Source organism: Vipera ursinii (assembly GCF_947247035.1).
Source record: "Vipera ursinii genome assembly, chromosome: 14".
Taxonomy (NCBI): domain Eukaryota; kingdom Metazoa; phylum Chordata; class Lepidosauria; order Squamata; family Viperidae; genus Vipera; species Vipera ursinii.
In genome coordinates, this window is record NC_139527.1 from 915,766 (window position 1) to 938,750 (window position 22,985).

The 22,985-nt window shown below is 56.5% G+C and overlaps 1 protein-coding gene across 1 annotated transcript in view; it reads left to right on the forward strand.

Annotated features, from left to right (window-relative positions):
- Positions 1 to 22,962, forward strand: part of HECTD4 (HECT domain E3 ubiquitin protein ligase 4) — a 44,819-nt gene extending 21,857 nt beyond the window's left edge. The window contains exons 32-76 of the mRNA XM_083373899.1: positions 294 to 460; positions 686 to 832; positions 964 to 1,148; positions 1,471 to 1,624; positions 1,834 to 2,114; positions 2,419 to 2,608; positions 2,695 to 2,776; positions 2,858 to 3,060; positions 3,256 to 3,391; positions 3,878 to 4,060; positions 4,205 to 4,375; positions 4,704 to 4,873; positions 5,206 to 5,321; positions 5,755 to 5,858; positions 6,059 to 6,220; positions 6,302 to 6,450; positions 6,676 to 6,755; positions 6,854 to 7,017; positions 7,249 to 7,486; positions 8,034 to 8,170; positions 8,336 to 8,462; positions 8,669 to 8,806; positions 9,152 to 9,288; positions 9,393 to 9,553; positions 10,070 to 10,242; positions 10,484 to 10,689; positions 10,864 to 10,994; positions 11,177 to 11,382; positions 11,735 to 11,914; positions 12,410 to 13,713; positions 14,026 to 14,233; positions 14,582 to 14,799; positions 14,964 to 15,115; positions 15,458 to 15,567; positions 15,841 to 15,964; positions 16,064 to 16,254; positions 16,360 to 16,506; positions 16,994 to 17,113; positions 17,235 to 17,390; positions 17,812 to 17,915; positions 18,135 to 18,356; positions 18,667 to 18,833; positions 19,083 to 19,278; positions 19,597 to 19,819; positions 20,268 to 22,962. Of these exons, the coding sequence (XP_083230025.1) occupies positions 294 to 460; positions 686 to 832; positions 964 to 1,148; positions 1,471 to 1,624; positions 1,834 to 2,114; positions 2,419 to 2,608; positions 2,695 to 2,776; positions 2,858 to 3,060; positions 3,256 to 3,391; positions 3,878 to 4,060; positions 4,205 to 4,375; positions 4,704 to 4,873; positions 5,206 to 5,321; positions 5,755 to 5,858; positions 6,059 to 6,220; positions 6,302 to 6,450; positions 6,676 to 6,755; positions 6,854 to 7,017; positions 7,249 to 7,486; positions 8,034 to 8,170; positions 8,336 to 8,462; positions 8,669 to 8,806; positions 9,152 to 9,288; positions 9,393 to 9,553; positions 10,070 to 10,242; positions 10,484 to 10,689; positions 10,864 to 10,994; positions 11,177 to 11,382; positions 11,735 to 11,914; positions 12,410 to 13,713; positions 14,026 to 14,233; positions 14,582 to 14,799; positions 14,964 to 15,115; positions 15,458 to 15,567; positions 15,841 to 15,964; positions 16,064 to 16,254; positions 16,360 to 16,506; positions 16,994 to 17,113; positions 17,235 to 17,390; positions 17,812 to 17,915; positions 18,135 to 18,356; positions 18,667 to 18,833; positions 19,083 to 19,278; positions 19,597 to 19,819; positions 20,268 to 20,404 (8,457 nt within the window). The 3' untranslated portion in view covers positions 20,405 to 22,962. The remainder of the gene's footprint in view (positions 1 to 293; positions 461 to 685; positions 833 to 963; positions 1,149 to 1,470; positions 1,625 to 1,833; positions 2,115 to 2,418; positions 2,609 to 2,694; positions 2,777 to 2,857; positions 3,061 to 3,255; positions 3,392 to 3,877; positions 4,061 to 4,204; positions 4,376 to 4,703; positions 4,874 to 5,205; positions 5,322 to 5,754; positions 5,859 to 6,058; positions 6,221 to 6,301; positions 6,451 to 6,675; positions 6,756 to 6,853; positions 7,018 to 7,248; positions 7,487 to 8,033; positions 8,171 to 8,335; positions 8,463 to 8,668; positions 8,807 to 9,151; positions 9,289 to 9,392; positions 9,554 to 10,069; positions 10,243 to 10,483; positions 10,690 to 10,863; positions 10,995 to 11,176; positions 11,383 to 11,734; positions 11,915 to 12,409; positions 13,714 to 14,025; positions 14,234 to 14,581; positions 14,800 to 14,963; positions 15,116 to 15,457; positions 15,568 to 15,840; positions 15,965 to 16,063; positions 16,255 to 16,359; positions 16,507 to 16,993; positions 17,114 to 17,234; positions 17,391 to 17,811; positions 17,916 to 18,134; positions 18,357 to 18,666; positions 18,834 to 19,082; positions 19,279 to 19,596; positions 19,820 to 20,267) is intronic.
- The last annotated feature ends 23 nt before the right edge of the window (positions 22,963 to 22,985 follow it).

A 22,985-nucleotide genomic window follows, 5' to 3' on the forward strand; every position in this document is an offset into this window, starting at 1 on the left:
GGGAACCGGCAGGAAAAACAGCCAGCCCAAGTTACCTACAAATATTGAAAACCCACAGGCTGTTTTCATCTAAAAAAATAGTATTTAATTATTCAAGTAGCGTGCCATTTAGGAGGTTGGAACATCTAAGGATATTCTAAAATTTATTTTCATTCTGGCACAACGGGAGTCCCTACCCTTTTTTTTCGCTTTAATGCGATGGGCTTCCCTCAGGGGAAAGGTCACGGCCGGAGCCGGCTCCAGCAAGTCGGTCAGGGGCCCTAGCCGCCCGCTCATCTTCCCTTTCCGGCCAGGTGTCCAGCAGCAGCTTCCTGCTGGCGGCTCAGACGCGATGGCGGCGTGGGAACACCCGGAAGCAGGCCCTGGTGCACATGAGGGAGCTGCTGACCGCTGCGGTCCGCGTGGGCGGAGTGACGCACCTCGTGGGCCCAGTCACCATGGTGCTCCAGGGAGGCCCCCGGTCAGTTCACGCAGAGAGGGCTGGGAGGGGGAGGGGGGCCATCGCTCTGAAGGCCTGCAGGATAAAATGGCCCAGAGACCAGGCAATGACCCTGCTTTGGCTAGCAAACCCGTCTCTCCAGCTGTACTTTGTAACCTTGGCCACCTCTTCAAGTTGCCGAGGTTGAGAAAAGCTGCTTTTCATCCCCTCCGGTGGGCGGGCGTCTGAGTCTCTCTCTTTCCTCAGAATCGAAGAGCTCACCTGTGGCGGGATGGTAGAGCAGGTGCAGGAGGCGTTTGGGGAGACCATGACTTCGGTGGTGGCCCTCTGCGCCCGCTACCCCATCGCCTGCGCCAACAGCATCGGCCTCTTGTGCACCATCCCATACACCAGGCGAGTTCGGGGGGAGGGGGGGTGGAGCTGCCCTGGCCGTGCCCGCCTGGGGGGTGTCCCTCGGCCTCGCCCACTCCCGCCGCCCCGGGCCCAAATGTGACGGCCCCCTGCTGCTGCTCCTCCCCCCCCAGGAGCGAAGAGAAGTGCCTGGTGCGCAGCGGGCTGGTGCAGCTGATGGATCGTCTGTGCAGCCTGAGCAGCCAGGCCGAGTCCAGCTCCAGCGAGAAGCAGACCAAGAAGCAGAAGGTGGCCATCATGGCTTGGGCTGCTTTTCAGGTGCTGGCCAACCGCTGCGTCGAGTGGGAGAAGGAGGAAGGTAGGAGGCTTGGTGCACGGCTGGATGGGGAGTGTGTGTGTGTGTGTGTGTGTGTGTGTGTGTGTGTGTGTGTGTGTGTGTGTGAAGCCCCCTTGTGTCCAGTCCTCTCTGCAGAAGTGAATCCATAGACTGGAAGGCAAAACCCAGCATGGCTTCCTGGCTTTTCAGCCTCGGGGGGGGGGGGGGCTTCCCTCCTCCTTGGTGAGATGCTTGGGGAGGGGGAAGGCTTCGGGGGGGGCGGGGGAGGAAGAGGGTCACCCACGGATGCAGGAGGGCCCAGGGCTACTTTTTACTGCTCTCAGCAGGGCATATCCTTTTGCAGGGGGGTCCACGGAGGCGGTGCATTCGGGTCTCGCTCGCCAGGTCTCCAGCCTCTTGACCAACCACCTCGCCCGGGCCACCGAGTGCTGCGGCAACCAGGCGGCCGGGAACGACGCCCTGCAAGACGTCCTGAGTCTCCTGAACGACCTTTCCAGGTAGAGTCGCGCACAGCCTCGTGTCTGGACTTCACCTCCCAGAATTCCCCAGCCAATTCTGGCTGGAGGGCCTGATTTACCCTGGGGCTAAACCCTGCTGTGACCGGTGTGTCGTGGCGTTGAGCAATAGTCCTCCTCTTACCAGCAGCTGCTCTGCTCTCCGGTCTGGATGTCCTTCTAGGGGCCCCTCCTTCCTTTCTGTCCCCCAGGAGCCACATTGGCAAAGCCATCCTCAGCCAGCCGGCCTGCGTGTCCAAACTCCTCTCTCTGCTCCTGGACCAGCGTCCTTCTCCCAAGCTGGTCCTCATCATCCTTCAGCTCTGCCGCGCGGCTCTTCCCCTCATGAGCGTGGAGGACTGTGGGAACGTGGAGCTGCCCCCGTGGAGTTACTCCGTGCCTTCCCTGAACAGCGAACAAGACGATCCCAGCGACCCGGCCTCGAAAATTGCCTCCCTGCTCTTGGCCAAGCTGGCGGACTACGTTGTTCCAGGTAGTGGGATGGCCGGGTTTCCTCTCTACCAACGGGGGGGGGAGGGGATCCAGAAGAGATTTCTCAACATCTGGGAAGCTTCAGCGAAACATTCCCTTTCAGCCAGTGTTTCTCAACCTTTGCGCCTGTTAGATGTCTGGACTGCCGGCGTATTGGAATTGGGGTGTTGGCTGAGTTACTGCAAGATTGTATTCTGAGTTCCGTGTTAGATGAATCTGCCCCATAAAAGGGGGGAGAAGGGGCTGCGGGTTCAGTGAAACGGGCAGAGAACCGCTGAAATTGAAAGGTGCTCGTCCCCCAACAGGATGCCAGACGGTTCTTTCGCCAACCGCCTCGGAGGCAGACACGTCCCTCACGAAAGCCAACCCCAAAAGCTCCCTGAAAGGAGACAAAGACCCCGGGGAGGAGAGCGAGGCCGTGGACGGCAAGCTGTCCATATTTATTCACAAGCGGGAAGATCAGTCGTCTCACGAGGTCCTCCAGCCGCTCCTGAGGTAAGCCGGGCTGGGCGAAAGGGCCTCAAGGGCCCTCTGCTGCCCTCCCTCCCCCTCCTCACCCTCTCTGGTCCTCCGGTTTGCAGCAGCTCGGAAGGTCGGCCTTTTCGCCTCGGGACGGGCGCAAACATGGAGAAGGTGGTCAAGATGGACCGAGACATGACCAAGGTGAGCGCGGCCCCGTCGCTTTCCCCAGCCCTCCGGCCTGCCCCGGAGAGGCCCGTTGCAAGCCAGGCGTTTCTTCCCCAGAGCGGCTGCTGCGAGGTGATCACGGAGGAGGCAGCCGCGGCTTTGCGGAAGGCCACCAAGTGGGCCCAATCCGGGCTGATTGTGAGCGTGGGGCCCCCAGTGGAGACGGTCAGTCCCGAAAACACCAGCGGCCTCTCGACCGGGGACAAAAAGAAGACGGCCCAGACCTCCGTCTGCAGGGAGCGGAATTCGGAGCTGGCCAGGTAGGTTGACCTCTGACCTTCCAAGGACCGACCAACAAGGGGGCCGTGATCCTGGATCTTGGAAGTAAGGTTGCAAATTGATCCTTTGCTCTCAGCTCCTCTTTGGTAAGGCTCAGAGGGCATGAAGGGGGTGGTGGGCAAGGGGGGTTTGAGCTGGGCTGCCCTGGATCCTCCGACTCCCCTCTCCCAAATCAGGACTGACCCTGTGCGGCCCTTCATCAGTGGGCACGTGGCCAACAGCATGGCGGCAGAGGTGATCGCTCTGCTCCACAGCCTGCTCATGGCGCCCGAGTCGAATGCTGCTCAGATATGGACCACCACCGCTGAAAAAGTAAGCGGGAGGAGGACTCACCATCTCGCATCTCTCTTTCACCCCGTCCTGCTTTCTCTGCTCTGGTCCGGGCTCGCCATTCTGGGGTGTCTGGAAACTAGCGAGGGCCTCTGCCTCTCCGGGATTCAGGCGCGCTTCCCGCCTCGGCTGCTTTGGGCTGAGAGGAGCCGCGAGCGTCTGCTGGGCCCGGGAAGCTCCTCTTGACCCGTCCGTTGCCTCCCCAGTGCAGCGCGACTCAGGGCTGGCTTTGGGGAGGGGGCTTGTTTGTTCTCTGCAGGCAAGTGGCCTAATAAAGCCTCTCGGCCCCTCGTGATGGTGAGAAAATGAACCTTTGGAGTCTGAAATAGCAGCGTTTTCATAAAAAGGATCCCCTGAAGGAATATATCGGTGATGCCTAATGCGTTACGCGAGGCCACCATTTTTCATCCGATTTTGATTTGGTTCATTGATGCCTCCAACATGTCTGGGGTCTCTTTCTGTCCCTAGGTCTTATCTCGGGCTCTGATGTACATCCCCCAGCTGGGGAAGTACGCCGAGAGCATCCTAGAGAACGGCAGCAGCAACGGGAGGAAGCTTGCCACGCTGCAGAGGATCGCTCGCCAGGCAGTGGCTGCCCTGTGTGCCCTGGGGGGCTTCAAGGAGACCATCAAAATCGGCTCCGAAGTTCAGGTGGGCCAGCCTCTGAGAGGCCCTCAAATCCCATTACCTTTCTGCTGCCATCTGTTCTGGCCCTCGCATTGTCCCCACGGCCTCAGTGGGTAATTAATTGGGAGCCCCGGAAGGATCTGAAACGTGTTCCTCTTCTCTTGACAGGTGCTGGGTAGAGGAATAGCCAGAAGTATCGGGGTGGTGGCCTCCATCAATGAGCAGGAAGGGATCGCCACGGTCAAATTCCCACCGTTGAGTATAGACTGTAGGAAGACCTCCCAGGCCTCGGACGTCTTAACGATTCCGTTATCGAGGCTCTGCATCCCCCGGTCAGAGGTGAGTGAGCTGCTTTTAGTGCCAGGAAAGAGCCTGAATGTTTAAATTGAACGTGTAGTTTCTACCTTCAAGCTCAACCATCAGCTCCACAGTTTAGATCCTTAAAAAGACCAGTTCGTGAGATAATGTGGAGGGGAGAACGCTAAGTTTTCTACGTCTGAGGAAGAGATTTAGAAAGTCAACAGTAATCAATGCCCGAATGTGCCCAGCTGCCTTGATTCTTCATTTCTGGCTCGCATGACGCCTGTATCATCGTGAGAACGGCCCTTTCTTCCTTTCTTTTCCAGAAACTAACAACTTGTTTTTTTATCTCTTCCCTTCTCCTCAGGCGCTGCCTCTGCAGAAGCTGTCCATCACCGAGAAGGTCATGCAAGCCGTCCAGTCCATGTTGCTCCCTCAGGAAGGCAGCCTGTCTATCCACACCTCGCTGCCCGCCACGGGAGACGGCTCGACGGCAGTCATGGCCGTGGTGCGACTCCTGGCTGAAATCCGAACCAGGTGGGGGGAGACGCCAGATCCAACCGGGGTTCTGTGGGTGCTCGGCCATTCTGGTTTGTGGTCGCAAGGCCTTTGCCTGGAGTGCTTGGCTCACCTGAGCAGGTCTGAGGGACGCCCCTTTTGCTGGATGAGATTTCCAGCAAGCAAAATGACCCAGCATGTTCCTTCAAGGCCTGACAGGCAAAGGAACTGAGGAAGCCGGAAGCCAGAGCTGTTTCCTAGTTGTCTGTTCGACCCGCGTGGTGGTCTCTAGAAGTCATCGGCCATTCCCAAGAACTCCTACTAAAGACCTCCCCTCTCTCTTTCTCTCTTTACCCCCCACGCCCCCCCAGAGCATGCCTGGTGATGGCCCAGCTCTTGGAGGACACCTCCTTCTGTGAAGAATTCATCCAGCAGTGCCCAGCTGCTGTGGAAGTCCTCAACCTTGTAGCCCAGGAATGCAGCCCTGGTAAGAGCCGAGTCTTCTCGTCACAGAGGTTTAGACTGGATTATTGTGACCCAAACAAGCCTTAGATGTTGTTCTTAAGGGAGCAAAGGAAAGTCTGCCTGGGAAATATTGTGGATTAAAAAACAGGATCAGATGGTAGAGATCCCAGATCCTGGATTCAAAGACTACCAAGCTGGTTTGTCCTCCTCTAGTTTCCTTGCTAGTTATAAGAGGGATGAGACGAGCTTTAGTCCTCTCCTTCCTTACTTCAAGGACCAGCGGGAAAAACCCCTTGTTTTTGTTGGTTGACCAGCAGCTGGTCCTTTAGAAGAAGCGGTTGGTGTATCAATAGCACCTGAAATGAAAATGCAGCTTTAGAGACGTTCTGCTGGGAGTTTCTTGCGCCAAGGCAGTCTGAAGAGACATCTTTCTGGCTTTTTTTGCAACCTTCTAGCGGAACGGCTCCTGGTTGTCGAAGCGCAGTGTGAAAGGTTGCGGATGCTCTACCGTGATAGCGCTCGCCCGCCCCCGCCACCCCTCCAGGCAGACCGAAGGCAGGTAAATATTAGAGAGCAAGAAGGCTGGACTAACACCTTCTCTGGCCCGTGGCCAGGTCAAAGCTCCGGGCATCAACCATCCCAAGGCCTCTCGATTCAAGACTGCCACCGGTCAAGGATACGGCTCCTTGTGCGTTGCGGTCACCAAATCATAACCTTGACAGCTCTGATTAAATGCAGCTCTGTGTCTTCTTGATTCAGCCTAAAGAAATCACCTGGAGTCCTTCAAGGGTCTTCCCACCTGTGCGAGCCTGCATGTTCTCCTCTCATCTCGCCGCGGTGACCTTCCTGGCGGATCCCAGCGCAGGGGGAGGGCTTCCTCGGGGCACCTTCATTTATGCCACCTCGGCAGTTCCCGTGCAGGTGAGAATTCACTGGGCACAGCTACAGTTCCGGAAGAGCACTGTGAAGCTCTCGGTTCACCCGCGGACGTTCCTTTCCTAGGCCCCCTCTTTCTACTGGGAGATTGAAATTGTGTCCTACGGAGACGCAGACGATGACACAGGCCCCATTGTTTCATTTGGCTTTGCCACGGAAGCTGAGAAACGCGACGGAGCCTGGACAAACCCCGTGGGCACTTGCCTCTTCCACAAGTAGGTTAACTGGAGCCCAGGGTTGGTTAATTAATCCAGGGGGAATTAAGTAAAACAGGAAGAGGGCAGCTCTGGGTCAAGCACAGGGATCCCTAAATGAGATAAACCGACTTTCAGTTAATTAAGATGTGGCTTTATCAAGTTGCCTGCCACGGCCACGTTTAGCTACTAAACCTGGGCACTCTAGGAAAGAGTCACAGCTTCTCTTTCTTCGTGCATTTCTAGCAACGGGCGAGCCGTTCATTACAACGGTTCCAGTTTGCTGCAGTGGAAGAGTGTGCGTCTGGATGTGGCCCTCTCGCCTGGTAAGCCTACTGTGGCCTGTTGTTAGCCACCAAGCCTCCTTCAGGGCTGCGGAAGAGCCCCACTCAGCCCCCCTCTGGCCCCTTGGCTTTCTCCCTAGGTGACGTGGCCGGCATTGGCTGGGAACGGACAGAAGGGACCCCTCCTCCTCCAGGGCAGCCGGCCAAAGGCAGGGTCTACTTCACCTACTGTGGACAGCGCCTGGGGCCGTATCTGGAAGACGTGTCTGGGGGAATGTGGCCCGTGGTCCATATCCAGAAGAAGGCAGGTTGGACCTCAGATCTCTCTCCCTGCTCAGATCCGCTTGAGAAAGGGAAAAGCAGGTCTGAGAATAGCATTGATTTGACGTTACAGCTTTTCTCCTCTCTCTACTACAGTTAATACCGTCACCTTGCAAAAAAGGAAATAATAATAAACTTCTGGAATGTTTTCTGGAAGAGAGCAAGACCATCCAGGGCCAAAGGCTGAGTCCTTTCTCTTCTTGCTTCCTTCTAGAACACCAAGGTGCGGGCCAATTTTGGCTCTCACCCGTTTGCCTACGTGGAAGGCCAAGCACACCGAAACGCCGCCGACCTCTGCATCGACCTGGCCGAGGAGATCAGCGCCAACTTTGAGGCGCTGCCTTTCGCCATGGCCTCCGACAGCGACAACGACGCCGGCACCAGCACCGCTTCAGACCCCGGGACTCATGGCCCCCCCTGCAGGATCGCAGCCGTGGCCACCGCCCAGCAACGTGAGGCCCCCCCTTGGCCTGCCAGGCCCTCGCCACTGCCTCCCCTCTGTGCCCCCTCCCCCCCGCAAAGCGAAACCAGCACAATGCAAGGAGGGATGATGGCTCACCAGCGGCCTTCTGGGGAAACTCTGAAAGCAGCGGTGGGAGAGGCCGATAGGCACGTTGGCTTGGACGAAAGAAGGCCGAATGGTTTCCTTTTACTCCCGGGCAAATGTTGGAGACAAATTTTGCTGAATGAATCAATCAGAATATATTTGTCTAGTAACTGCTAACCAGCCAAATGTAGGGTAATCTAGGACAGGACTAGGACTAAGAATAAGAGACTTCTGCACTGGCCACACAAGGGATTTGTCTCCGGTGCAAAAGATCTTGGTGTCCATACAAGCAACATGTGATAAATCACGATCCTAAAATATAGTCGTCATAAATCATAAGATCCAAACGACATAGTGTCAGTCATAAGAGGCGGAAGGAGCAGGCGATGGGAAAGGTCACGGCCCCTTCCTGCCCCTTCCCTCTCGTAACGCCCCTCCCCCTCTCTCTCCAGAGTACGACAGCGACTCCTCCTGCCGTTACAAAATGGAGCGCAGCTACGAGAACTTCATCATCTCGGGGCCCGATCCTCACCCTCCGCCCATCGCAGACGACGAGAGCGACGACGATGACGATGACGATGCCCCCCGAGTAAGCAGAAGGAGCGGTTGGCTCCTGGACAAGCGCCTTGTCCAAGCCAGCAGGGTGGATGGGCCGTCCTGTCCTTCTTCCTGGGAGGCAGCGATTTCGAGGGTGGTTGGATGCCTGGCAGCCCTCCTCCCCCCTCCCCCAGCGAAGCTTTGCCTTCCTCTGCAGGAGGACCACTACGCCCTGCTGGTCAAAGCCTGGGAGACCAAGGTGTTCCCCACAATTAGGAGGCGTTTCCGAAATGAAGCCGAGAGGAAGTCCGGCTTGGATCAAATTAAGGGAGCTTTGCAGTTAGGTAAGAGCAGAATGCTTCTCTTTGGGGCTGGACAGGGGTCCCTGCCTTGGTTGAGAGCCTGGGCTGTCCTGCCTGCCCCTCCTTCTCCGTGGGCGTTCGTGCAGTTTCATGAAAGGCCAGGAATTCTGGGCAGGAGGAGCCCTTCGCCCCCTCGGCCTGCCCGATCTGTTACCGGAGGCCAATCCAGAGGCTGGTTTGCATTTCAGGCATGGTTGACATAGCGCGGCAGACGGTGGAGTTCCTCTATGAGGAAAATGGGGGTATCCCTCGTGACCTCTATCTTCCCACCATCGAGGACATCAAAGATGAGGCTAACAAGTTCACCATCGATAAAGTTCGGAAAGGTACCTCTGCTTTGGGAGTTGCGATCAGGAGGAGTTTGGAGAGAAACGCCCCACTGGACATGCAGCCGCAGCTCTGCTGGAGCGGGCAGTTCACACCTAGAAAGCCACGTTTGAACTTGCGGCCATGATACAGTTGCATTGCCCCAGTCGCAGTAAAGATCCCTGCTGGGAATCCAAGGGGCTTTTGCCAGCCTTGAAGGCTTCCTACCAACTTACTGCACGCAGTTTGCTGACAGAGCCGGGTCCCTAGCAGGCGCCCGCCCTGAGGCCAGGGACCCAGCAGGGAAAGCTCAGCTACTGCTCGCAGAGGCCCTGGCACTAAGCTTCCCCTTCTCCTGCTGCCAGGACTCACGGTTGTGACCCGCTGCCCAGAGAGCAACAACGTGGCCACCAACGCCGTGGCGACCGCCCTGCCCAAGTTTGCCATCCGCGGGATGCTGAAGACCTTCGGGCTGCACGGCGTCGTCCTGGACGTGGATTCGGCAAGTAGTGCCGCCCTTTGAGCTGGGTGGGAAGCTCTGGGCTCGCTGGGATTGCTCCCCGTGCCAAGCCTCTCGGGCAACAACGGCGGGGTTTGTCCTCGCAGGTGAACGAGCTGGTGCAGGTCGAGACGTACCTGCGGAGCGAGGGGGTCTTGGTCAGGTACTGGTACCCCATCGACATGCTGGAGCGGCCCCCGGCCGGCCACAGGAGGACAGCCACCAACGGGCTGGTGTCTCTGGACAATTCAAACATCCAGATTCACAGGTAAGGGGAGACGACAGTCGGCAGGCAGCCTCCTGGGCCTCCAGACCTGATATCCTGAAGCTGTAAGCAGATCCCGGCTAAATTAGTCCCCGACTTACGACAGTTCATTTAGGGATCGTTCAAAGTTACGACGGCATTGAAAAATGTGACTTAGGACAACCATGTTACTAACTCATGGGTTGCGGTGTTTCGCTTAAGAACTGTGGCAAGGAAGGTGATGAAAGGGGGCGAAACTCACCTAGCAAATGTCTCCCTTAAGAACAGAAAGTTTGGGCCCGGTTGAGGTCACGGGTTCAGGACCAGCTGTAGAGCAGCCTCTAGTAAAGGGCCCTGACGTAAGTTCAGAGGATAAGACACCTCTTGCCGCTCATAGGGTTGTTGAGTATACTTAGGTGTCCGTTAGTGTTGAGGGTGGGAAGTTGCCCCTTGACAGCCTGCAATTCTGGAGGCCACCGGAGTCTTCCGGGGATTGCAGCTGGTGGAGGGCAGCATATCAAGGCGGCTGTTCCGTTTTAGGGAGCTCCTTCGCTGCGAGGCTGTGCTGGCTCGCCTCTACTGCCGGATGGCCCTGCTCAACATCTTTGCCCCCAAGACACCCCACCTGTTCACTCAGCTCTTCAGCGTGCGGGACATCACCCTGGAGCACCTCCAGCTGCTCTCCAACCAGCTCTTGGCCCCTCCCCTTCCAGGTAGCGCCATCTCCTCTCGGCATCTGGAGGGCGGGAGGCTCGGCTGAATCAGCGAAGGGGGCTGCGGGGGGTTTTGCCCGTAAATCTATGTCTGCTTGTTGAAAGAGAGCGGTCCCTGCAATGGCCGGGCATTGGCCGCGAAGCCGAGTCTGATTCTATCTCCACATTGTCTTCCCAAAGGGGAAATTGGTCCCTGGGAGACAGAGTTGAACGGGCTGTTTTTCTTCTTCTTCCTGCCCAGACGGTACCATCAGCTCCACCTCCATCCTTCTGGCCCAGTCCCTCCAGCACTCGATCCATTCCCAGAACTGCTCGGCCACCGAGCTCTTCTTCCAGGGCAACGCCGAGACGGTCCAGGAATGGCTCACCATCGCCATCGCTCGCACCCTGCACCAGGGAGAGGAGAGCTTGCTCGACCTGATGAAGCAGATCTGCTTCTTCCTGCAGGCAAGTCGGAAAGGAAACCAGCCAGCCAGCACAGCCTTGCAGCCTCCCAGGATTGTCTGCTGGCTGGCTCGCTTTCTCCCCCTCCCGCTTACTCAGGGGCCTTTTGGGGTGTAATCGCTTCTTGGCTGGCAGTCCTGAATTGCTCCAGTGAGCTGCTTTGGTTCCTGTTTCCAGAATGCTCCTGAGCAGTTTCCCTCGGAGGAGTTCCCCATTTCTGAATCCAAAGTAAACATGGACGTCCATTTTCCCGGGGCTGCCTTTGTCATCGTGTCCTGCAAGGAAAGCCAGTCCGGATTCCGTAAAGAGTAAGTGACCCTAGCAGAGGGCGAGGAGTTGAGGCTGGGTCTCCGAGCCACAGCCTGCCGGAATCGGCTAATTTCTCCTGTTCCCCAACTGATCCTCTTCAACTGGGTCAGGATACAAGCCAGGGAAAGGACGGCTCCCCCTGCCCGGAGGTTGCTGGCTAAGCCGTCCTTATCTTTTCCAGCTCATCCCTCTACAAGGCCCCCTGGGCCCGCATCTTGCTCTACGGCCTGGGCCACAAGGTCAAGAAGAACGGTCAGCTCAACCTCATCGAGGCCGTCTGCTACCCTCGGGACGCTTCCCCTACCAACACGGGCCTGACCCCACCCCCCACCACCAACCAGTATCCTTCGGTCATCATCTCCACAGACAAGGTCCACATCAAACTGGGTACGATTGAAAACCAGAACTTTAGAATTATGGTCAGAAGCTGGGCAGAAATTAGAGTTGAGCCGGGTGTCAGGAGAGTATCCTGAATGTAGCTGTGACTTGTGCAGCTGGAGCTCAGATACCAACAGAGCTACGTCAATTGACCAGGTTTTCGCAGTGACGTTGTGAGCGAAGAGAAGCCTTATTCTCGGGCAGGGGAAAAGTGCAGGGCGCTGATGATTTACTTTTGGTGTGTGTCAGATATTTTGGCTTTTGATTCACCCCCTCTTATGGAAATAACATACACAGAAAGATCATTCCGAGTCTAAATTCCACCAATAAGCTCTTCTGCTTTTGTGGGTCTCCATTCAAGGCGTGTCCCCCCCTCCTGGTGCCGTGTTGGTCCTGCACTCTCTTCCACTCGAGTTCCCCCTGGCCGTGGCCTTTGCAGAGCAGCTGCTTACCTGGAAGCAGGAGGACGGTGAGGGACGATCCGATGACGAGCCAGACGCGATCCCTGCCTCGATTTTCCTGCAAGTGGTGGGAATTCTAGGTGAGAGAAAAGCGGCTCCTGGCACATTTCATAGCTGGGGGGGAACGTGATTTGAGGGGATATTACGGCCCTGGAAACATGGCAGCAATGGAACAGTTCCATTGCTCTAGCTGAAGCCAAAATGAGAAATTCGTAGTGTGGAAGGGGTAGGCCCCGGGTCTCAGTTTGGGTGAAAAGGGCGACCTGGTCGGTGTTGGGCGTGTGATCCAAGGAATCTGCAGGATAAGAGAGTCCCAGAAGGCCCAGGGGCATCTGTGGCCTCTTCCACAACCTCCTTTGGGCTCCTGGGAAGCTGAAGGGCTGAGCCTGGCACCTCTCGGTTGCTGGAGCTAAGCCCGCCTGGGTTCCAGTTAAGAGCAGAGGGCAGGTTTCCCCACCTTGAGTTTCGAAGATCAGGCAGTGAAAACAACGTGTAAATTGGTAAAGAGCTGCCGAAGGCGGTCTCCCTCTGGCTGAACTGCTCAAGATCCCACCGTCCTCTTCCAACCCTCCCAGGGAACTTCCTGTGGACCACCAGCATGGCCCCCTGCGTGAAAGAGCTGCTGTTCCACCTGCTGGCCGAGCTGCTGCGCAAGGTCCACAGCCTGGAGCAGCGGAAGAGCCCGGCGGGCCACTCCTCCTCCATCGCCCTCCAGCTCAACCCCTGCCTGGCCGTGCTGATGGCGCTCCAATCGGAGCTGCACAAGCTCTACGACGAAGAGACCCAGAGCTGGGTGTCTGGGAACGCCTGTGGCGGGGCTGGGGTGGGGGGCCCCGACCAGGGCAGGTTCTCCACCTATTTCCACGCCCTGATGGAGGTCTGCCTGGCTGTGGCCGAAGTGACCCTGCCGGTCAACATGGGCATCACCGCCAATGTGATGTCTTCGACCAGTGGCCCAAATCTAAGCGACTCCTCCTCCTCCTCTTCCTCCTCCCCCGGGCAGACCCCTCAGAGCCCCAGTCTCCTGTCCAAGAGGAAGAAGGTGAAGATGAAACGGGAGAAGACCTCGGCTTCGGGGAAGCGGTCTTCCTCCCGCACGGCCGACGCCGACCCGGCCTTGCTGAGCATCGGCGGGAGTAAACCAGAGGACATGCTGTGGTTCCATCGGGCCCTCACTTTGCTGATCATCCTTCGGCACCTCACCAGGAAGGACCCCCAGGGTCTGGGGGTGACCAACGACGCGGTGGCGGACGCCTGTCAGGCCCTGGTCGGGGCGACGGCTCACAGCCGCCTGCTGGTGATCTCGGGGATCCCCACCCACCTGGAAGAAGGGGTGGTGCGGAGCGCCATCCGCAAGGCCTGCAACGCGCATGGCGGCGTCTTCAGAGATGAGATCTACATCCCGGTACAGGAGGAGGAGCCCAAGAAGGACAAGGACAAGGCGGAGGGCGGGGAGGGTCGGACTGAGCTGGAGAAGCCGGTGGTGTCCAGCAGCGTGGACAGCCTGGACATCAGCAGCTCCAGCAGCGTCACGCCGGCCATGAGCGTCAGCGCTTCCGCCTCGACCAGCCAGGCCTCCCTGTGCAGCTCACAGGGCATCTCCCGGACCGTCAGCGACATCTCCGTGGACCAGTTCCAAGCTGGCCTGGAGGCGGCTGTCCCGCCCGGCTTGCTGGAGCCGCACGGGGTCTCCAGCCAGGAGAGCTTGGACCTGTCACTCTGCAGCACCGGCAGCCTGGGCAGCCTGGGCAGCCTTGGGGAGCAGCTGGACAACGGGGAGACGGCTTCGGCCTCTGACGTGGGCTCTTTGTACACCGTCACATCGCTCGACAGCCAGACGGTCCCATCCAGGCCCATCAAGGGCTTTGCCGTGGTGGAGGTAAGGGCTTTCAGGGCGGGGAGGGGCGCCCGAGAGGAAAGCCAGCCGTTCTGAAGGGGGGCGAGTGGGCAGCGAGCGGTGGACAAATACTCTGCGGCTCCATGGCCACTTTCCTGCTTTCAGGCCTACGCAGTGCAGTGGGAAGGGAAGGGAGGGAGGGGGGAATGATTAAAGACCTTGGATGAGGGTCCAAATCTGTTGCCTCTTGCGAGGAAAACGAGGCTGGAGGGAAGATGCTGCCAGACGCTTGGCTGCCGGTGAAGATTGTCCCCTCCTTCCAAACCACTCCCATCTTGGCTTTCTTTAACACAGATCAGATCCCGGGCCAAGATCGAGAAGATCCGGGCCAGTTTGTTTAACAGCAGCGATCTGATTGGTTTGTCAACTCTGGACGGAGAAGACGAGCTGATGGAAATGTCCTCTGAGGAGATTTTGACTGTCTCGACCGTGAACCAGAGTTTGTTTGATACGCAAGGGAGCCCTGCGCTGGAAGACTACTTCAGTGACAAAACCATCAAAGGTGTGTGTGTGTGTGTGTCTGTGTCTCTGCGCGGGTGTGTTCTACATTGACAGGTGCCTTGTGCACATTGCATGTGGAGGACCACCGAGTTGGCTTCCATTTTTGGAGCAAGTCGAAAATCTAAGATCTAAGCTTTCTTAGAATCAAAGAACGGCTCCTGGGATCTTGCAGTTCTCCAGTCGTGAAGTTGGATCCGCTTCGGTTCCACAAAGGAGCGCTTGGATGCAGGCAAACCCTCAGTCCGTTTGATTTAAGACACAGCTATTCCTGGGAGTTTGAAACAAGCGGTTTCGGACATAAGGTGACCGGAAGGCCTTCTGAAGTGACCTCTCACCTTTCCCGCCACAGGGGACAAGCTGGTGCCCGGGGCCCGCGAAGTCCTCACGGACATCTTTAAAAGCTGCCTCCATTCCGAGCAAGTGCTGAGCCTGCTGCCGGCTAAGCCTGCCAAAGTGATGGAGATTTATCTGAGCAAAGAGCAGATCAACGCCCCCGGGAACCTGTTGCACACCTTCTTCACCCACGTCCGTCCCCCAAAGAAGGCCCTGGAGGATCAGCTGACCCAGGTGGGCGTGCTCTGCTGCCCTGGAGAGGCAGCCCGGCTTGGTGGAAAGGCAGATTCCTTGGAACCCCCCCCCCCAAAAAAAACAGCTGCCCTTCCCGGATTCCTCCGGGGAAAAGTTCCCCGCCTAAAATGCTGGCGCTCACCCTCTCCCTTTGTCCCTTGAAGATCCTCAGAAAATACGGAGTCCCCAAGCCGAAGTTCGACAAGAGCAAATACAGCAAGGGCGGCAAAGAGCAGCACCCTGTGAAGGTGGTGAGCACCAAGCGGCCGGTCACAAAAGCCCCGGCCAAGGAGAAGGCCGTGCTGAGCAGCGTCAGGTGAGGGCTTGGCTTCATGGACCCCCAGGAAGGAAGGGACAGGGCGGCCCCAGGCAGCCGGTTCCCTCCCGTCCTCCTCTGATGGACACGGTGGGTCCCCTCCCTTCCCTTCCCCTAGTTTTCATTTGGGCTGCCTGGCTGGCGCACGATGGTCTGCCCTGTTGGGATGGGGGGGCGGGGGGGCCTCCCCCTCTCCAGCGGGAGGGGCCCGCTGCCTGGGAATTGTGGCCTAAACTACGGAGCGCTGTGGTGCGAGTCCAGTTTCTCAGAGAAAGAGGTTGACCAAAACGCCGCTCCTTCCTCCTCTTCCTCCTCCTCCTCCTCCTCCTCCTCCTCCTCCAGCAGGACAGCCCTGAGCGAGAAGAAGCCCACGGTGAAGGCCCCACGGTCTCCAGAGAAGAGCAAGCCTGAGGAGAAGGACCCCGACAAGGCCCCCACCAAGAAGCCGGAGGGTAGCTCACCCCGCTCCTGAGGCCGGGGAGGGAAAGCTCCGGGTGGGCCTAGACAGGGGCGGGGGGGGGACACTTAGATCGGCCATTTGGTGGCTGCTTGGAAGCTGCTCTGCGGCTTAATTTCAAAATAAATAGAAGTCTACGTTGGATTGCAGGTTTTGGGTATGAGAGGAAGCAGCCATAACGGAGAAAGGAAACATGGGCTGGGCCCTGTACCGTTCCCTGGATATATCAGTGCTGACATATTTTATTTTATCTGGCAAACCACTTCAGCTCCTGAAGAGAAGTATTTGACCCTGGAGGGATTTCACAGATTTGTGATTGACCGAGCAAAGCAGGACATCCGTAGCGTGTGGCGAGCCATCCTGTCTTGTGGCTATGACCTCCATTTTGAAAGGTAGGGGAACTCGCAGCTGTTGGAAACACCTGCAGCCACGTACGTGTGTGTGTGTGTTTGGGGGGCTCTTCTTCCTCTGAGACCCCCTCTTTCCCCCAGGTGCGCCTGCCTCGATGCCAGGCACGCCCAGAAAGCCTGCCGCAAGTGGTCCTTGGAGATGGACGTCGCCCTGGTCCGGTACATCAACCGGCTCTGCCGTCATCTGGCCATCACCCCCGCACGGCTGCACCCCCACGAGGTGTACTTGGACTCGGCTGACACAGCTGACCCCCAGGTCTCCTGCCTCTTGAGTACGTGCAGGACTCTTCCTTCTCCTCCTTGGGGGATCATTCCCGTTCGTTCCCCCCCCACACACACATTTTTTGGCCACTGCTGACCTCCGTGCTCTGTCGCAGACGTCCCCCTCGAAAGCCTCCGCCTGCGTTTCGCCCTGCTCCAGTCCCTCAACACCACGCTGGAGACCTTCTTCCTGCCGCTGGTGGAGCTCCGGCAGACCAAGGTGTACCCCAACAGCATCGCCGCTCTTCTGCAGGAGGCCAAAGGTCAGGGCTTGGGTGCAGGGGGGGGGAAACCACAAAACCGGCCGAGGCTTCCGTGTCAGACGGGACCCCAAGTCCAAATTCGTAATATCTGATTGGAGCGTCACTGGATTCGCTTAGTTTCACTTCAGTCAACTTTTAGACAGAGATGAAATGAAGCGGGTTTAAGTTTCACCCCCCTGCTACATTTGGAATGTGGATTCTGGAAAACCACCCGAGGCAGAGGATGCAAATATTCCATTTTGTGAAGGAAACCAAAATTCAGGGCAGAATCAAGGAAAGCAAATGAAAAAGAAGCCACTTCCTTTGGTTTCCTTCCTCTCCTGCTTGGCTAATCCCCTCCGCAGGCCCCCAAGGCCGAATCTGGGGCTAGAGGAGAGGAAATAATGTAAACCATGCAAAGGGAACGGGTTGCCTGGGGAACGGCGTACGTTATCTTGGATTGTGATGCCGTTCCTTATGGAAGGACTGTGATGTTTGGTCTCTTCAGGGCTGATTTTTTACGACACGAAAGTGACCGTCTTGAACCGCGTGCTCAACGCCACAGTGCAAAGAACAGCTGACCACGCAGCCCCAGAGATCACCTTGGACCCCCTCGAAATCGTGGGAGGTACTTCAGGGGAAGCCCCCCACTCTTCTCCGTCTCTCCTGAGCTGGGTGGGATCGTCAGAATTTCACAGCCGTCGATGGCCATTTTCAGCCTGCCTTTTTTCTCCCTTCCTCTCCAACAGGAGAGATCCGTTCTTCAGAAAATTCCTATTTCTGCCAGGCTGCCCGGCAACTGGCTTGCGTTCCGTCCTCGCAGCTCTGTGTGAAACTGGCCAGTGGAGGAGACCCCACTTACGCCTTCAACATTCGCTTCACCGGCGAGGAGGTTCACGGCACAAGTAAGCCACCGGCTGGGAGGTCAAAATGTTGGCAGGAACTGCCCGGAGATTTCAGCAACGATGTGGGTCCCACTTGTTCTCTCAGTATAAGCGCTTATTTCTTTCTCTTCCTTCTTCTTCATGTCTAAAGTGGCCTCTTGTATATTCCCCAGTTAATCTCAGCAGCCCTATAAAATATGGTGGGCTGCAAAATCATGTAACAAATGGCTGGTGGATAAGTTGAGTGAGTTGTTCAGAAGGCCGAGACTCAGCTGGTCAATGAAGTCCATTCCTCATCGGGGAACCAGACAAGGGAGGGATTATTGTCGTCCCATCTGGCTTCTAGATTCATCTTCTCGGCCGTTGTAGGAAGGGAATAGTGGATGAAAAACTCTGGCTAAAAGGAACGCTTTGTGACCAGTGTCCTCCACGTGTCTTCCAGGTGGATCTTTCCGTCACTTTCTTTGGCAGGTCTGCAAGGAACTTCAGAGTACGTCGCTGTCCCTCCTTTTGCTCTGTCCAAGCTCGGCGGTCAACAAGAACAAGGTACGCCAGCGGGTGCCCAGGGCCGACGGAGCCCCGTGGCTCTTGGTGAAGCGGTGGCCAATTGGCAGCAGCCGGGACACTCGCTCCCAGCCGCGTTGGTGCAGAGGAGCCGAAAGGCTTTCCACAGCTCCAGGCACGAGAGTCTTGCCAGTCGGCCAAGCAAACCGTGATTCCTCAGGAGACGGGGGCTTCTGAACCCATGCCGCCTTTTCTCCCCAGGGCAAGTACATCTTGACACCCAGCCCCATCAGCTACGGGGAGGAACAGCTGCTGCACTTCTTTGGGCAACTCCTAGGCATTGCCATTCGGGCCGATGTCCCTCTGCCCCTGGATCTCCTGCCCTCCTTCTGGAAGACCTTGGTAGGAGAACCGCTGGAGCCAGATGTGGACCTCCAGGAGGCTGACGTGCTAACCTACAATTACGTCAAAAAATTTGAAAATGTAAGTCTTTGGTGGTGGCGAATCCTCTTGCCCAGCCTTGATGGGGTGTTGCCAAACCTTCAAAATAAAGTTTAAATTCATGTAGGATTGTTCTTGCGTGAATTACCCATTTAGCCAATTCATCAGCTTTGTCATCAATTGCAAGGCCTCTCCGTCTTCAGGAGCAAAAGGGAGAAATAAATAAATTAAAAAGCCCACTTCGTCTCAGTTGGCTTTGCCCTGGAGCGCTTCGATTTATGAAGATACGAATTCGCACCTGCTCGCAACGTCCTTGTCTGAGTGACGAAATGTTTTGTCTCTGCCGTCTCAGCTGAACGACGAAGCCGAGCTGGAAGCCGTGTGCGCCGAAATCGCCTCCCAGCACTTCGCAATGGAGAGCCCGGACAGTCCCAACAAGCCCAGCTGCAAGTTCACCTACGTGGCCATGAGCGGAGAGGAGGTGGAGCTGTGTGCCCGTGGCAGGCACATCCCTGTGGTGTGAGTAGCAGAAGCTCCGTGGCGGAGGGCAGCCTGTGAGCCTAAGGCGCTTGCAGCGGCTGAGCCTTGACGTGGCTCTCGGCTCCCTTAGCCTCCCTTTGTGGCTCAGGACCAGCAGGACGGGCTCCCTATGCTGGAAGGTGGCAGAGGGGGGGGGAGAAGCAGGAGTGTCCCGTGGGAGCCCAGCCGAGCAGGGCTTCCTGCCCTGAGAGTCTCTTCACGGCTACCTGAACGCATCTTTCTTTTCAGCTGGGAGAACAAGGGCGTCTACGCCACGGCCATCCGGAACCTGAGGTTACACGAGCTGCAGACTCCAGAGTGTGTGATGGCTGTGAGAGCTGGCTTGGCCTCCATTATCCCCTTGCAGGTTTTGACCTTGCTGACCCCCCTGGAGATGGAACTGAGAACCTGTGGGCTCCCCTACATCAACCTGGAGTTCCTCAAGGTAATTGGAGGACTTCCAGCCTGAGGGAAGGCAGGAGGAGGCCTGCAGAAACCGGGGCGCTTGTACGTCTTCCTTTTCCCCCGTTCGTCTTTCATCGCTGCAAGTTAGTAGCAAGGGAGTCGAGGCCAGAAGAAGAACTAGCTTAGATGTAGACCCTAGTAGAGAACACCCAGGTCCGCCCGAGTGGAATAGAAGGAAAAAAATGTAGATTTGGGAGCCCAAGTTGGTTCAGAGCCTGCTGAGGATGTTTTAAGCCTTACCTATTAACTGGCTTCCCTTCCTTGCCCCCTTCTGCCTTTCCCCCTTGGCCATCCACAGGCACACACCATGTACCAAGTGGGGCTGATGGAGACCGACCAGCATATTGAATTTTTCTGGGGAGCCTTGGAGATGTTTACCCAGGAGGAGCTCTGCAAATTCATCAAGTTTGCCTGTAACCAGGAGCGCATCCCCTTCACCTGCCCCTGCAAGGATGGGGGTCCAGATACGGCCCACGTGCCGCCCTACCCCATGAAAATTGCGCCCCCGGATGGCACGGCAGGTACAGTCGTTTCCTGGTGTAGAAATGAGCAGAAACAAATCAGGGTGGCTGAGCCAAAGAATGGGGTCACTTCAAAGGGGATGGATGGGCCCAGTGTTGGTTTGGCCCTCGTAACAGTTAAGCAAGGGGGAGTTAACTCCTGCTTGGTGCAGAAGGCCAGCGTGACTTTGCTTCACTTTGTCCTTCCTTGGCATTGTAATTTGAAACACAACACCTTGGCCAGCTGTTTCATCCTTGAGTAGCACACTTATCTGTAATCAGATAGAAGAGAGAAGAGAGAGAAGGGAGAGTTGTGTCTAAAGATCCATCGGAAGAACAAAGCTCCCTTCTAGCAGGCTGAGTCTCTCTCTCTCTCCCTTCCTTCCTTCCTTCCTTCCTTCCTTCCTTCCTTCCTTCCTTCCTTCCTTCCTTCCTTCCTTCCTTCCTTCCTTCCTTCCTTCCTTCACAGGCTCCCCAGATTCACGGTACATCCGTGTGGAGACCTGCATGTTCATGATCAAGCTCCCCCAGTATTCCTCATTGGAGATTATGCTGGAAAAACTCCGGTACGCCATCCATTATCGCGAGGACCCTCTCAGCGGTTGAGCTGCTCCGCTTCAAGGGTGGGCCCTTCAGAGGACACGTCGGAGAAGCCCAGCCACGAGCAGGCAAGAGCAGGAGGTGAATTTGGTCCTCGCCTTCGTTCTTGCAACGGCCTTCGTGGAAGATTCCCGTTTCCTCTTTGCAGACTTCTGGGGTGGATGGAATTTGCTGCTGCTGCTGCTGCTGCCTTATAGAAAAGTTAGTCCGGGGAGCGATGTTTGCAATCCTGGCGGATCCCCCCGTTTCGTCCTCATCAGGAAGGAGCTCACGGCCGAGGGGATCTCCGGGGATCGGCTGTGCGAGGGGGAGATCCTCCGCCACCATTTCTGAGTGCGGCAGTGAAGCCGCCACACTTGTTGTCGGTGATTGGGGCATAAGAGAAGAACGGGCATTTCTCGCTTTTTGCCAGGCTTGGTTGGAACCGGAGGGGGTAACTTCACACATTCCACTGTTGGGGTGATAAAACAACTGTTCACTTCCTGGTTGCTTAAAGCCTAAATTGTGACGGTCTAAATGGGGTTGGGGGATTGCCCGTCTCGCTGCTGATCACCCACTTTATCGGCTCGGACCCCATTGGCCCCGAAGGTTCTGCCCTGCACTCAGAAATGGTCCTCCCGAGATTCCCGTTTGCACGTTGCCTCTGGAGAGGCGGATCCTGGGCTGCTCCTCAGCAACGACCAAAAGGATCCGCCTGGCTGTCTGGTTTTTATTCCAATTAAAGGGTTTCCAAGGGAACTCTCCAGACTGACACAGCTGTAGCACCGGTCTCCTCAGCAGATGCGCCCTGGCTTCGAATGACACACCACGCACACGCGGGGGGGGCGTCTTTTGACTAGTATCAAACATCTAACAAAAATAAGTGTTGGATCAAGCCATTTGGGAGTCACTTTCCAACTCAAGACCCAAAGGGCCCCGCTTGGCTCGGTGCCGTCTGGGAAACATCAACGGCAGTACTCCCAGCTCGCTTCCTTCCCCGCAGAAGCCAGGATGTCACCAGCTGTCCTCTAAAGGCAGCCCGGAATGGCTTTGCTCATCCGTAGGCACGGAGGAGCTGTATTTATTGTATATTTCTGTGAATACTGTTAATTATTTGGCCTGAGTGACGTGCGTATGGAGATCGGGGGTGATTGGGAAGAGGTGCGACTTTTTAGAGCAAGGGGCCGGGGGGGGGGGAGGCTCCATCGTCTCCCTTGCGCAGTCACCCCTTTGAGCCTGGCCCATCTTCCGGCAGACATTCCCCCCCACCCTCCCGTTTTCAGGCTAAGGAGAGGCAACATGGTGCGTTTACTAGCGCTCAGGAGAAAAACACAGGGACTTTTAACTTTGTTCCACCCACAAAAGATTGACAGCTCTGTTTTCCAGAGATTTGGGGGGGGGGCTTATGGATCCAAAACACCCTTTTTCTCCTGAGGGGGCTTCTTGTTCAAATACCTCACAGATACCTTTCAGCTGCCACATCGGTGGGTGCTCTCTCTCCCTCCCAGAGACCGGCAAGGTATCCAGAGTAACCGCATTTTGGCCCCAAATGTGTGTGCTGTAAAGTGACTTGTTGTATATTTATTCCAATTATTTATGGTTGCATTTTAGAAAACAAATGGTCTTCTTACGGTGTTTACCCCCCCACTCACTGTAAATGGAGCTTCTGGGGGGGGGTGGGCGTGGGTGGAGGAAGTTGTGTGTCCAGATCTGACACCTTCCCTCTGCACGGTGGATTCCTTTGCAAGCACAGGTGGGGCAAGCTGGAGCAAAGTGTGAGAAAGAAGCAAGCCTGGAGGTCCAGAGCCCGCCAGATCAGTTTTGGTTTGCTCTGCGGCCGCTGCCGCCTCTCGCTTCAGGATCTGGGACTGTGAGTTTTCTTCCTTTTAACTTGAAGAGTTGTTCTGAATGTAAAAAGCTGTTCCCGAAGACAGCGGGGAAGACGAAGGCGTTTCAGTCTAAGCTTACGTTCAGTATCCACTTTCCTATTTATTATCCATGATTAGCCCATGGAAGTGCTTTTGGGGCAGGGACGAAGCCTCTCGGGCCGGAGGGGATTTCCGCTTCCAGCAGGCGCTTCCGCGTGTTCGGCTGGGAGGCAGAAGCCCTGCGGAAGAGGCCGAGCTCCTTCGGATGAAGACCCACGGGCTGCCTGCTCCAGCTCACTCGGGGATGGGTTTATTGCACTGTTAATTTTTATTTATATTTACTTAAGCAAACGTGTAAATATTTTGTATAAAAGAGAAAAGTGAGCCAAGGGCTGCCCCTTTCTCGGTCACGGAGGATTCCGTGTTTCCTTCTGTCCAGGGAAGACCAGCTGCCCAGCTGACAAGGCTTGTTTGCCATTCTTTCGTTAATTTATTCTCCGCTTTTCACCCCTCGATTCTACCACAACGGTCCCCCGTGTCCCTGGAACTGTTGCCTCTTCTCAAGATTTAAAAACAAAACAAAACACCGCAGCTTGTCTCTGTAAACATACACAACAGCCCTCGGCCCTTGGAAAGGACACCGCAAGGCTGGCTCCACTCGTTTTAAGAATCCTTTGGCTTTTTCTTGTATTTAATAAATGCTTACATTTGGTGGAAGTGTCCCTGAAACAGCTTTGTTC